The 13,941-nt window shown below is 42.3% G+C and overlaps 1 protein-coding gene and 1 long non-coding RNA gene across 2 annotated transcripts in view; both read left to right on the top strand.

Moving 5' to 3' along the window:
* The first annotated feature begins 4,036 nt into the window (after positions 1–4,036).
* LOC134323133 (uncharacterized) lies at positions 4,037–6,389 on the top strand. Its single transcript, XR_010014016.1, has 2 exons — positions 4,037–4,189; positions 6,086–6,389. It is a non-coding gene; the product is annotated as an uncharacterized LOC134323133 (long non-coding RNA).
* Positions 6,390–6,620: 231 nt separating this feature from the next.
* Positions 6,621–13,941, top strand: part of tmod2 (tropomodulin 2) — a 31,715-nt gene continuing 24,394 nt past the window's right edge. Inside the window, exons 1-2 of the mRNA XM_063004403.1 lie at positions 6,621–6,697; positions 12,495–12,675. Coding sequence (XP_062860473.1) covers positions 12,550–12,675 — 126 coding nt within the window. The 5' untranslated portion in view covers positions 6,621–6,697; positions 12,495–12,549. The remainder of the gene's footprint in view (positions 6,698–12,494; positions 12,676–13,941) is intronic.

Raw genomic sequence — 13,941 nt, 5'->3', positions numbered from 1 at the left:
CCGCGTGGGTTTTCTCCGGGTACTCCGGTTTCCTCCTACAGTCCAAAAACATGCCACCAGGTTAATTGGAAACACTGAATTGTCCTATAGATACCTAGCCGCTAGATGCACTAGTGCATTGTAGTGCCGGTCCCAGGCCCGGATAAATTAGGGAGGGTTGCGTCAGGAAGGGCATCCGGCGTAAAAACTGTGCCAAATCAATGAGCGATCATGAGGATGACTCGCTGTGGCGACCCCTGAAAAAGGGAAAAAGCCGAAAGAAGAAGAGATGGGTCTTTGTTTTTGTATTTTATAATTTATTATTGGAGCACTCTGTTCCATGTTGAATATATAAATAAAGCAATTTAAATAATAAACATTTGATACAATGTTTTTTTTACATTAGTAATTCATTTTACATGTAATTTGGTAGTAAATTAAGCAACAAAAAAATCTAAGGAGCCACTTGGGAGCCGAAAGAGTCGGCTCTTTTTAGTGAGCCGAGCCAAAAGAACCGGCTCTCTAAAAGGAGCCGAAATTCCCATCACTGATTATTAGTGTTGCAATAAGAACTCGCTCAGAAATTCGTTTGTTTAAGCTCCCACACTCTTCTAACACCTGACAGAAGGGACACGGAGATATTTTCTTTTGCTACACGAAGCTAAAATGGTAATAAATCATTCATTGAATATTTTGTAGTTATATTTTAGCACTTGTATAAAACCTAGACAAGTTAGCTTGCTAGTAATTATTTTTGGCGCCATTTTAAAGAAAGTTAAATTAAAACATATTATATCATCTCAGCAGTATTATAGTAAATAACCTTACAATAATCTTTAATTGAAGAATAAGGTCAGCATATCTTAGGCTGAAAGTTTCTATTCCACTTTAAATGTAATGCTGATTAGAATGAAGCTGATGAGAATGTAGCTATAAACATAAAATATTATCTAATCGTCTCTTGTTAAGGCAGCAGTAATGGTTTAAACCTTAGACATTAAAAAATAGGCAACATTCTACAAAACCTATTTTATGGTAATTTTAAGATAACATATTTATTTAAAGACGGTTATAATGAAAGCTCTGATCAGGCTCCCACTTCAGCTAACACGTTATTTACTCTGCACTCAAGTCTTGTAATGATTTGATCGATCAATGTCAAACTATTTTATACAAACACATTAAATACTACAAACCCTATACAGTATTTTAAAAATAATGTTCGTATTTATTTTCCATTCATTTTAAAGTGAAAATAAATGTAATTTTTATATACAAAATGAATGTCCCTTACCTCCTTTTTTAAAATCCTTTTATATTTACTTTATATTAAAATATAATATAGATCAGTAAATCCAAATAAGTGTAATAATCATTTGTACAAAAAATGTTATTTTGATCAAAATGCAACATGTGCTAATTCATACAAAACTCTCAAGAAAGATATTTATAAAAATAAAGTCATACACTCCCCTCCAATATATATATATATATATACACTCCCCTCCAATATATATATATATATATATACGCTCCCCTCCAATATATATATATATATATATACACTCCCCTCCAATATATATATATATATATATACGCTCCCCTCCAATATATATATATATATATATACACTCCCCTCCAATATATATATATATATATATACACTCCCCTCCAATATATATATATATATATATACGCTCCCCTCCAATATATATATATATATATATACACTCCCCTCCAATATATATATATATATATATACACTCCCCTCCAATATATATATATATATATACACTCCCCTCCAATATATATATATATATATACACTCCCCTCCAATATATATATATATATATATATATATATACACTCCCCTCCAATATATATATATATATATACACTCCCCTCCAATATATATATATATATATATATATATATATATATACACTCCCCTCCAATATATATATATATATACACTCCCCTCCAATATATATATATATATATATATATATATATATATATATATATATATATATATATATATATATATATATATATATATATACACTCCCCTCCAATATATATATATATATATATACGCTCCCCTCCAAGAGTATTGGAACAGTGAGGCCAATCCCTTTTTTGTCGCTGTAGACTGAAAACATTTGGCTTTGACATTAAAAGATGAATATGAGACAAAAGATCAACATTTCAGCTTTTATTTGCAGGTACAGTGGAACCTTGACTTACGAGTTTAATTCGTTCCGTGACCAAGCTCGTAACTCAATTTGCTCGTATATCAAATCAAATTTTCCCATTAAAATGAACTGAAACGCTATTAATCCGTTCCAGCCCTCCAAAAACCACACCGATTTTTTTAGTTACGTGTTTTTAAATAAGAAAAATGTACTTTATAAATAACAAATAATGTATAAAATAATAATAATACATAATAAAAGAGAATGTAAAGAAATAAACTGGTTTTATTACGTGTATTTACCTTAAAAATCAGACGGAGATTCTGGCGGAGGTGGAGATTGGCGGGGGAAGTTGGGGGAGTGTTTCATTTCGTGCTCACTTAACTTACTCACTACACACTTAATGCTACAATACACAGTGGCACCTCGGTATACGTCTGCTTTGGTATAAGTCCAACTTGGTATACGTCCTGATTGGATGTGAAAAATGTAGCTTGGTATACGACCTTTATTTGGAATACGACTCGGATGCTAGAACTTGTACATGTCAAAATCAGTCACGACACCACGCGCTACTCTTTTTTACTTCTCGCGAGACCAAGCCGCGAGCATCATTACTCCAGCTGCTACCATTCAGTAAACAACCCGCGCTATAATGCGCTGTATATATATATATATATATATATATATATATATATTACTTCACTTAATCTTATTCTTCACCGACTTTTGGCTTTTTCGTCACATTTTCCTCTTTTTACTTGCTTGTACGGCAAGATAACCAGGTGAACTGAACTCAGCTGAGCTCGTAACTCAGATCTCGGCTCGTATCACAAAGCAAAAATCGACCAAGTGACAGCTCGTATCTCAAAAAATTCGTAAGTTGGGTCACTCGTAAGTCGAGGTTCCACTGTATTTACATCTGGATCTGATACACAGTTCAGAAGATAGCACCTTTTGTCTGAACCCACCCATTTTTCTTGTGAGCAAAAGTATTGGAACATGTGACTGTCAGGTGTGTTTTGTTACCCAGGTGTGTCCTGTTACATTGATTATTTAAATAATAAATAGCGCTGAACGTCTACGCTCAGGTTCAGATTTGGGTTTTGCCTGTGCAGACTGTGCATTTATAGTTAGAGGAGTAACCAACATGAGAACCAGAGAGCTGTCTATGGGTGAAAAACAAGCAATTGTGAAGTTGAGAGAAATTCAATCAGAGCCATTGCACAAATATTGGCCATAGCCAGTACAACCGTTTGGAATGTCCTGGTGAGTTGGTGATTTGTGTATTCCCCATAACAATGTGATGCACACAACACTTTTAAAGACGGGTTACTCAGTTTCAGCTGAGGAGAGCCACTGATCCAGCTGCTCGAAGGTTTGGGACTTGGGATCAGTTAAAGCTCAAGGGTCTCCACGTCCTGTAGAAGAGGATAAGTACTCCGAAGTGACGTCACAGTCAAGCCAGCACCTGGAATTCGGTTGCTAGGTGACCGATGAAATGGACCGTACCTGAGCTCTATATAAAGCGGAGCAGTGAGCTGATCGCTCGGTCTTTAACTGACAGCTGACGAGGACGGACGCACAGCGATCATCTCTCAGGAGGATTTAGATTCAGCAGCGATGTTTTTAAAGGCTTTTCTTGATTGTAAGCCAGCTGTTTATGTGGCTGGCATAGCAGCTGCAGCGGTAACCTCTGGTATTGTTCTTTACAGTTGGCGGCAGAGGAGGAACATGAGGGGCGTGTCCCAGCAGCTGCTCCAGTACCTGCCCACTATATGAGGTCATATTGCCTAGGACCTACATCCTTTCGTATTCGGACGCACCTCCGTAATATGTACTCCTTCTTCCCTGTGGTAAGTGTCCTGATGGTGGGAGAGTCTACAAATATCACATCAGCATCTGCCCCAGTACCTGCTCCACCGCCTGCCCACTATATGAGGTCATATTTCCTCGGCCCTACATCCTTTCATATTCGGACGCACCTCCGTAATATGTACTTCTTCTTCCCTGTGGTAAGAGTCCTGATGGTGGGAGAGTCTACAAATATCACATATATTATACAGACGTGCTATTTAAAGTCATAATACATTAACTGCACTAACTCACACCACTGGATTAGTGTTCTCCCAGTCTTAGATTTGTGTTGCCCTGATGAAGAACTCCCAGAATTTAATATATTATATATTAGGACCCTAACAGGTCTATAATTTTTTTTAACCTCGGATAAATAAAGACTATGCTCATCACAAACGTAAGGCCAATGGATAATGTGTATATTGTTCTACCTTTATTAAGTCATTCTGAACTGACTCTGACTTAAACACTCTTCATCTGGCCACTTTATCACATCATTCATTCCTTCAACAGCATTAAATCATTTGGAAAGTAAAAGCAGCAGGTGATTCGGCTTCAGCAAATCATAAAGCTGTAAACAGTTTGTTGCTGCTCTGCTGTTGCTCTGTTGCAGATTTTCATCATTTTATACACACAAAGTTGGATTGATGCACATCATTCTGGATACCTCATGTTTCATAAAGCTCACGTATCAACTAGGGCTGGGCGATTTTCACGATTAATTCGGTTAATTCGAATGAACGTTTTCACCCGATGTTAGAATGTGACAATCGCGATTGTTTACATACTTTATATTTTCATTAAAATACCAACATGACACGAAGCAGAAACTGACAAGACGCTCGCGGAATATAAATAAGGAAAAGTTTAATATAAAAAGGGCAAAAACGGTGTACAAAACCAGGTCAGAGTCCAAAACCAGTGAAAACTAAAACAGTAAACGGAAGACGACAAGGATTATACACGGTAACGGTTAGATTCAGTAATAAGGAGCGCAAACACGATCAGCAACACGAGACACAAACAGAAGAGTTTAAATAAGATTCACTGAATCAAACACCGCTGAACTGAATCAAAATACATTTACTCGCGTTACTGTAATTAAGTAGTTTTGTGTACTTGTACTTTTAAAGTAGATTTTAAAAAATTGCGATAGGGAGTCGAATCTTTTGGCTCGGTTCCTTGTAAAGAGCCGTATGTATGTAACGCCTCCCAATTAAACACATTAAACATCCCTAAATGTTTTAAATGTTGTATCAATAAACAAACAACTATTGTGAGATTTATATCCACTTATAGACACGCTCTTCTGTTAAATAAGTAACGTTTACTCTGAGTACATTTTAAATGAATAACTTTTTACTTGAATAGATTTTTAAACTACAGTAGTAACTTTACTCGTACTCAAGTCAAAATGCATTAAAGTAGTAGTACTTTTACTTGAGTACAATGTTTTAGTACTCTTTAAACCTCTACTGACCGGGACATGTGATATAGTCACGTGACAGTCCGTTGGAACATGGGAATTGTAGTCCATGTTGTTAGAAGCGGAACGTGCCCCCTCCATCCACCCCCCAAAGCACAAGAGGACAAAAAGCTGAGCTGAGTGATTACTTGATGCCCCCCAGTGTAGATACTGATACAGACTCACTAATTCCTAATGTAAGGAGGTTCTGCTGAACATTATTTAAAATAAAAGTTGTTTGTGAGCTATTCTTAGATATAGATAGATAAGGATATAAATAATTCAGATCTCTATTTTGTTTTAATTATTGTGATATCATTGTTATAAAGTTCGAGTCCCTTAAAAGGATAATTATAGGTGGTGCTGTTACTATTTTTGCACTTCTGCAGCCTTTAATTACAATGCAAAAAAAGAAATTTGAGTCTTATTTTAATTGCATTATACAAGAACAAAAAAAATCGAAATCGTAATCGACAATCAGGTATAATTTTAAAATAATCGAGATTTTTTTTTTTTGCAAAATCGCCCAGCCCTAGTATCAACAACAAACTGCTAAAATATTCCCATTTCTACATCCAATTCTTTTCAGATCGGCGGTGTGTGGAGCTACACGGGGCAAAAGAAGTTTACAGAAGTTTAAAGAAGATTACATACAGAGGAATTCTCTGTATGGAGGAGTGGGCCAACATCCCTGCTGCAGTGTGTGGCAACTTGGTCACGAACTACAAGAAACCTCTGTAAAGTTTTCTGTACCAAATATGAACTTCTGTTTTTTTTTTCTGTTATTTAAAAATGAATTAATGCTTAATTATTACTATACTTTCTTATGATGACATTCATTTTATTTTATATAATCCACAATAATAATAATAAAAATAACGTTCTTTCCAGCATTAGCACGATTCTGATTGGTCTTTCACCAGTAGAAGGCGGGCTTTAATGCTCAAGTAACTGATCACTGATTGGCTGTTGGACATGTCAGTCATCTGTTGCTTCTTGTTTTCTGCGTTGCCGCCCTTTTGGGACCGAGAGAGTGATGAGGTAGTATTATCACTCCTGCGCATGTGCGTGAGTGATGCGCATGCGCACTAGCAGTAGACGGTGACACGATTCGGGTAGGGACCGATTTTGTTGGTGGAGTTTGTTAGCAGGAGGAGACGGAGAGTGAGAGTGGGAATTATTCTGCTCTGCTTTGGTCAAGGTAAGATTGTGTAGTTTGAGACTGTCCGTTTTAACGAGTTATTACATGTACAGGTGAGTTAAAGTCTCCGCGTGTGTGTTAATATAATTGATTGGTAGGTTAGCGTCGGTAATGTAGATGAAATGGAGCGCGTTCTAGCTCGCGTACTACCGTACTAAACAGTATGCTAGATTAGCGCACTCGCTATAATACTATCAGGGCTACTTGCACACTACGTAGTACGCTAGTATGCGGTTTGGGACACAGCCCCAGTCATTACAGCCCCTCATGAATCATGAATTTTGTTTATTTCTCTTTTATTTAAATCAGTTTAATGTCCCAAACACCTTAAAATTATATTTTATACTGTAGTTAACATTAAACGTACTTATATAAATGTATATTTACACATAGACACTCACTGAGCACTTTATTAGGAACACCTATCTGCTACTTACATTCATTCGTTATTTTATAAGCCACACCTACTATATAGATAAACTTTGTGGGTATACAACTACTGACTGGAGCCTATCTGCTACTCTGTGCAATCAAAACGACCCCCAATAACCCTTAATAAGTTTGGGTGTGGATGATTCTCAGCACTGCACTGAGACTAACATGTATCTATGAGTGTAGCAGGTGCAGCAGTGTTGTTGGGGATTTAAAATCCAGGTTAATCCATACTGACTGGAACCTATATTCTACTTTGTGGACTTTCCAACCCCCTGTACCTCATTTATTAATCAAAACGATCCCTAATAACCCTTAATAAGTTTGGGTGTGAATGATTCTCAGCACTGCACTGACACTAACATGTATCTATGTGTGTAGCAGGTGCAGGAGTGTTGTTGGGACCTAAGAGACACTATGTTTTCTTCTTCTAGTCTTTAATCAGTGGACGCTTTCTGATTGGTGGCTTTATATTTTTGGTTGGGCCGCTGTTCTCCTCCCAGCACTTACTTAGAACTTACTTAGAGGTGCTTAGAACTCCCAACAACACTGCTGCACCTGCTGCACTCATAGCAGAACACACACTACCATGTTATTACCATGTTAGAATCAGTGCTGTATAAAGCGTGTGTGTGTGTGAGGTTTGTCCGAAAAGAAAATGCACATCCTGCAAAACAAGTCTTCAAACCTGGTGTGTTAGAGACAGTGAGTGTTTTAATGCGCCGGTGTGTTTTTATTTACGTTTTTGCATATTTTCTCATGGGTGACGGCACCCGGTTTAGCCTGAACGCATCATTTGTAACTTCGTTTGCTTGGGATGCTTAACTAAAGTCCTTCGGTCGTAAAGATTCGCTCGGTTCCTGCTGTAATGAGTCTCGGTTCCCACCCACCGTCCTCAGAAGCTCTCCAGACTATCATGCCGTGTGTGTGTGTGTGTGTGTGTGTGTGTGTGTGTGTGTGTGTGTGTGTGTGTGTGTGTGTGATGCAGTGTGTCAGTGTTTTCCAGCCCTGTGTTCAGGGAGGAGTCGTACACAGTCGTACCCAGCTCTATCTCTGCGTAGCACCCAAACACTCCTGCTAGAACACAGCTCTGAGAGTGTGTGTGTGTGTGAGAGAGAGAGAGAATAAGTGTGTACACGAGTGTGTGTTAGCGTGAGAAGAGGAGTGAAAGTGTGTGTGTGTGCGTGACAAACGTAGTGTGTGTGAATGAGAACGCTCTTCCGATTCGGAACGTTTTTCTGAGTGTGTGTGTGTGTGTAAGAGAGTGAAAGAGAGAGAGAGAATGGACTGGTTTTAGGGCGTGGTCTTGCTCACTGTTCTGTTGAGTGAGTATTGACTAACGTGAGGGTGTGTTTGGCGCCGTATAACAACGCTGACTGCGTGTGTGTGTGTGTGTGTGTGTGTGTGTGTTGAGTGTACGTGGTGGATGTTTGGGTTTCTCGGTGTGTGTGTAGCTGCTTATCAGATTTATAGGGATCTTAGAGGAACGTATTTCTCATATCTAGTGCGGATGGGGGTTTACAAACCGCCGTGGATCTAAATTCGGTTAGATCCCCCCCTCCGTCTGATGTAAGCAGACTTCCTTGCTCTGATCTCCTTCTGTATGAGTCCGGAGGTGCTATCGACCCGGCCAGGCGGTTTACTGTGCCTGAGGGAGGGATAAAGGACAACATGAATGAATGAATATACTGTATGTCTTTATTCTAATATATGATCGTTCTCTACGACTTAGCCTAATCGTATAGCGCTGTGTGCTTAAAGTTTTTCTCCATTTAGTCATATCCATAATTCTACTCCTGCTGATCTCCGCAATGTTAGGTCGGGCGTATACAAACGGACACGACCGGCCTTGTAATGGCTTGGCGTCCTGTCTGGGACTCACCGCGACCCTGACCAGGATGAAACGGTTGACGGAAATTAAATGGAATTAGGGCGACACAATAATCAGGAGGTCCCGAAAGATTCCTACCCATGATTTGAGAGTGAAAACTGTCCAGATTGAACATAAAGTAACGTAACTGAATGATGAGGTGGCGCAGAGCTCAGGGTCCAGGGTTCGAATCCACAGCAGTGCTCTCGGCCGGACCCACCTCGACCCTGACCAGGATAAAACGGTCAGCGGTGCTATCGGCCGGTCATGTGTCTGCACACGGGAACGATCGGCTTTGCGATGGATCGGCGTCCTGTCTGGGGTGTGTCGCTCTGTTGCGCCCAGTGATCCCGGGGGAAGCCGGACCCACAGCGACCCTGACCAGGATAAAACGATTGAGCGGATTGAATGTGATGTAACCGAGTGGTGGCACAGAGCTCGGGTCCAGGGTTCGAATCCCCAGTCGGGTGTCTGCATACAGGCACGATCGGCGTCCTGTCTCGGGACACTGTGTTGCGCCCAGTGATTCTGGGGAAGCCGGACCCACAGCGACCCTGACCAGGATAACACGGCGGTAAAACGTGATAGTACAAATAATCTGTAGCGTTCTAGTCCCTAAACCCTTTGAAGTGCGTTAAAGGGGGTAATAGGGCGTCGCCCATTCTTCACCTGTCTCACCTGCCCCAGCGTTTCCTTTGTTGTGCTAGCAGCGGCGTGTCTGCACGCGTATACGGAGCGCTAATACCGCGCTGTGGCTAAGCTAACGTGCGCCAGGTCGGTTCTGTTAGCAGTAAGGAAAATAGTCACATCAAACGGGGACGTCGGTGATCCGTTAGATCCGCTAGATCCGCATGCTTTGTTACCCCCCTTTCACCCTGTTCTTCAATGGTCAGGACCCCCACAGGACCACCACAGAGCAGGTATTATTTAGGTGGTGGATGATTCTCAGCACTGCAGTGACACTGACATGGTGGTGGTGTGTTAGTGTGTGTTGTGCTGGTATGAGTGGATCAGACACAGCAGCGCTGCTGGAGTTTTTAAACACCTCACTGTCACTGCTGGACTGAGAATTGTCCACCAACCAAAAACATCCAGCCAACAGCGCCCCGTGGGCAGCGTCCTGAGACCGCTGATGAAGGTCTAGAAGATGACCGACTCAAACAGCAGCAATCGATGATCGATCGTCTCTGACTTTACATCTACAAGGTGGATCGACTAGGTAGGAGTGGACAGTGAGTGGACACTGTGTCTGATCCACTCATACCAGCACAACACACACTAACACACCAGCACCATGTCAGTGTCACTGCAGTGCTGAGAATGATCCACCACCTAAATAATACCTGCTCTGTGGTGGTCCTGTGGGGGTCCTGACCATTGAAGAACAGCATGAAAGGGGGTAACAAAGCATGTAGAGAAACAGATGGACTACAGTCAGTAATTGTAGAACTACAAAGTGCTTCTATATGGTAAGTGGAGCTGATAACATGGACAGTGAGTGTAGAAACAAAGGGGCGTCCCGATACTTTTGGGATAATATTGCGTAACCCTCGACTTTACATGTTTGAAGGAGGAAGTCGTAAATGTTCGACCTGGTGTTTTGATGCGTCCCTGCTTTGCGTCTCACACACACACACACACACACACGCACACGTATTAGCCTCGGCGACGCTGCTAGTTAAACTCCGCCGTGTGTTTATCCGTCGCTCTGCTTGGAGTAAAGCCGCTTTCTGTCCAGAAACACGAGCTGAGGGAACACGTCGTCCTCTCTCACCTCACCGAGTGCGTTTACACTCGCACAGTCGTCAGATCGTATCAAAGGAACTCGGTACGGACCTCTAGTGCCCCGCCCCGCCCTCTTTCGTCGAACTGGGCAGTTAACGGGCGCTCGGGTCAGGTGGCGTGCGGTGTGATCCGAGGGTTCGGCCTGTAGCGGGAATCGGGAATCAAAAGTATTGATTGTGTTTGTCGGACGTCCGGTTTTAAAAGCTAATGGTTTGCTCTTTGTGAGGACTTTGTAGTGTGTCCGTGGGAACTTGTGCCCATTCAGAGCTGATTTGTTTGTCTCCATGTCCTTATAGAGCTACACAGTCATGCTGGAACATTAAGGACCCTCCCTAAACTGTTGCTACTAAGTAGCTTATAACCAAGAATCGGTGATAAAGCTTCCAGCGGTGCGGGCGTCTACGCAGGCGTGTTTGATTAAAGCGCTGCGAAGGATTACCGCTCTGTTCGGTGTGTCCTGCCTTGCACCCTGGTGGAACAGGACCTGCAGCGACCCTGACCAGGTTCTTTTGAAGTCGTGAATCCTGGACGTCAAAGCGCATGAACCTCGTGAAGAAGAAAGGTGGCAGAGAAAAATAATAATAATAATAATAATAATTAAACACATTGAACAAATTGTAACTTGCACACTAGCACCCCCATGTGGAGGCTTTACGTTACGTCTTGTAAACCACATTAAGACCAGATTTCCACAGTTTCTATTATTTATTTAAGTCTCGTCTTGATGTGGTGTTCTCGGGTCGCGGTGAAAATCCTAGACAAATATTATGTCGCTTGAAAAAAACGTTGTAGATGATTGGACGGCTTCTCTGTGCCCGTGTGACCCCGATGGAGGCGAGCAGGGCGCGATTCCGAAAGCGAAAATCGTTTACGGTAGCCGCCGTCGATCCGGTCCGACCTGTACGGCGAGATGCTCTTCATTCTCGGCGTGTCTGACTCTCTGACGCCCGGATGAAAGAGACGCTGATGATGGCGTCTGATCCGGCGATGTGTTTTCATCACGGCAAGAAGGTCATGGGTTCGATTCCCAGGTGGAACGTTCGGGGGTCCTCTCTCTGTGTGGAGTTTGCATGTTCTCCACACGACGCTAGTGAAGAACGCCGTACCGCCACGGCAACCAAACACCCACCAGTGGTGATGACGTTAGTGTCTTCAGCCACATGTTTTCACCGACCAGTTGACTGGATCTGTATATAAGTATTGGGACACCACTGGTTTATTACAGTATGATTCCATCTTTGCAGCAGTTTAGGGAAGGCCATGAGCAAGCACTATAAAGACATGAAGAAAAGCTCGGACCTCAGCCCCACTCAGCAGCTCTGGGATGAATCGGAACACCAACCATCAGCGCCCAGCCAAACAGATCAGCTCTTTTGACTGAATGTGCACAAATTCCCACACACAGACACACTTCAAAGTCTTGTAGGAAGCTCAGTGGTTAAGATACTGGACTAGTAATCAGAAGGTTGCAAGTTCAAGCCTCACTACTGCCAGGTTGTCACTGTTGGGCCCCTGAGCAAGGCCCTTAACCCTCAATTACTTTGGATAAAAGCGTCTGCTGAATTCTGTAAATGTAAACAAGCTCATGGTCAGGTGTCCAAATACTTTTGGCCATATAGTGTATCTGCGCTCCTGTAAACCCTTGATGTTGAGAACTGGTCAGACTGGTCACCCTCGGTCCATTCTCGTATCTGTGTGTGTGTTTTCCAGATCCTGAATCGTACTGGACTGACGTCTGTCTCGCCGGAGCTGAAGCTGGTTCAACATGGCGCTGTCGTTCAAGAAGGACCTGGAGAAGTACAAGGAGCTGGACGAGGACGAGATCCTCGACAAGCTCTCCGAGGAGGAGCTCAAGCAGCTGGAGAGCGCTCTGGAGGAGATGGACCCTGAGGTGAGAGAGCTCCTCAAAACACCGGGGCGGTTTCTTCTCATCGCTGCTGCAGTTCCTCAGCCAGACAGCAGGGGGTCGCGTTTCTGCAGCGGCGATGAGGAGAAACCTCGTCAATGCCACATCCTGCCACCAGAGGGCCACGTAGCTTGATATGCAAGGAATAACGTGTTAATCAGGGTGTGTGTCTCCGTACACGAAGCTGATCCGCATATCAGGCGAAAAGATGCGGTCGGCTACCGCACACGTGTCGGAGGGGCCGTGTGTCAGTCTCGCCCTCCTCGATCAGGGCGGGGGATCGGCATCGGCGGAGAGGAAGCGTGATGCAGTCGGGTAATCGGATACGGGAAAAAGAATACATAAATGGCAACTCGAATGGCACGCAGACAAACAATAATGTACCCAACGTACGCGACACGAGGTGCTATCGGCGGACGGGCGTCTACACAGACGTGTCTGGTCGAAGCGCTGATAATGATGATAGTTAAACAAATTAAACAAAATGAACTCGTACACTAGCACCCCCTTGTGGCGGCTTTACGTCACATCTTGTAAACCACAGTGAGACCAGATCGCCACCGTTTTTATTAATTAATTAATGAGGGGAGAAAATGCATAAACAAAAATTAAATAAGTAAAAATAAATAGATGGCAACTTGACTGGCACACAAACAAACAAACAATAAACGACACAAGATTCAGCCCGACGTCAGGAATAAACCTCAAATACACGACAGAAAACAGACCAAATTATCTACACTAGATCTAATATGCTGGTGCATGGGAGGGTACGGGGATCTATTAGACGTTCTAATGAAGGTTCCTCACAGACAGGGGCGATTTAATGCAATCCCGAATAATTGAGGGCCCCGGATTGGCTGTTTTATTTTTTATTTATTTCGTTAGTTATTTTGCTTAATAAGAATGTGGAAGCTTACAAACCAATGATTTTGTAAATCATTGACACGTTATTCATATTTCTGACTGTTGATTGGCCAGATAAACTCTAACGAGCTGCTGTAATTCTGATTGGTGGTTTCAGTTAAGCAACGTGCACGTCAGAGCTAGTATGTGAGTGACATTCAGCTCAGCCAATCAGAATGCAGCACCAGGTTTATACAGGTGCGTCCAGACGTTCTGCTGCAGTTAGTTTTGTATATTAGACTCGCCGTATGGTCCCAGCATGGAAGTTGGGGTTCTGGAGCTCGGCGGTGTAAAGTGCTGTAACGCTCACTTAAGTCCTGACTAAACAGTTAAAGTGACTCGACC

The sequence above is a fragment of the Trichomycterus rosablanca genome, chromosome 11 (assembly GCF_030014385.1).
Source record: "Trichomycterus rosablanca isolate fTriRos1 chromosome 11, fTriRos1.hap1, whole genome shotgun sequence".
Taxonomy (NCBI): domain Eukaryota; kingdom Metazoa; phylum Chordata; class Actinopteri; order Siluriformes; family Trichomycteridae; genus Trichomycterus; species Trichomycterus rosablanca.
Note: the sequence above shows the minus strand (reverse complement) of the source record. Positions and strands in the feature narration are given on the sequence as shown.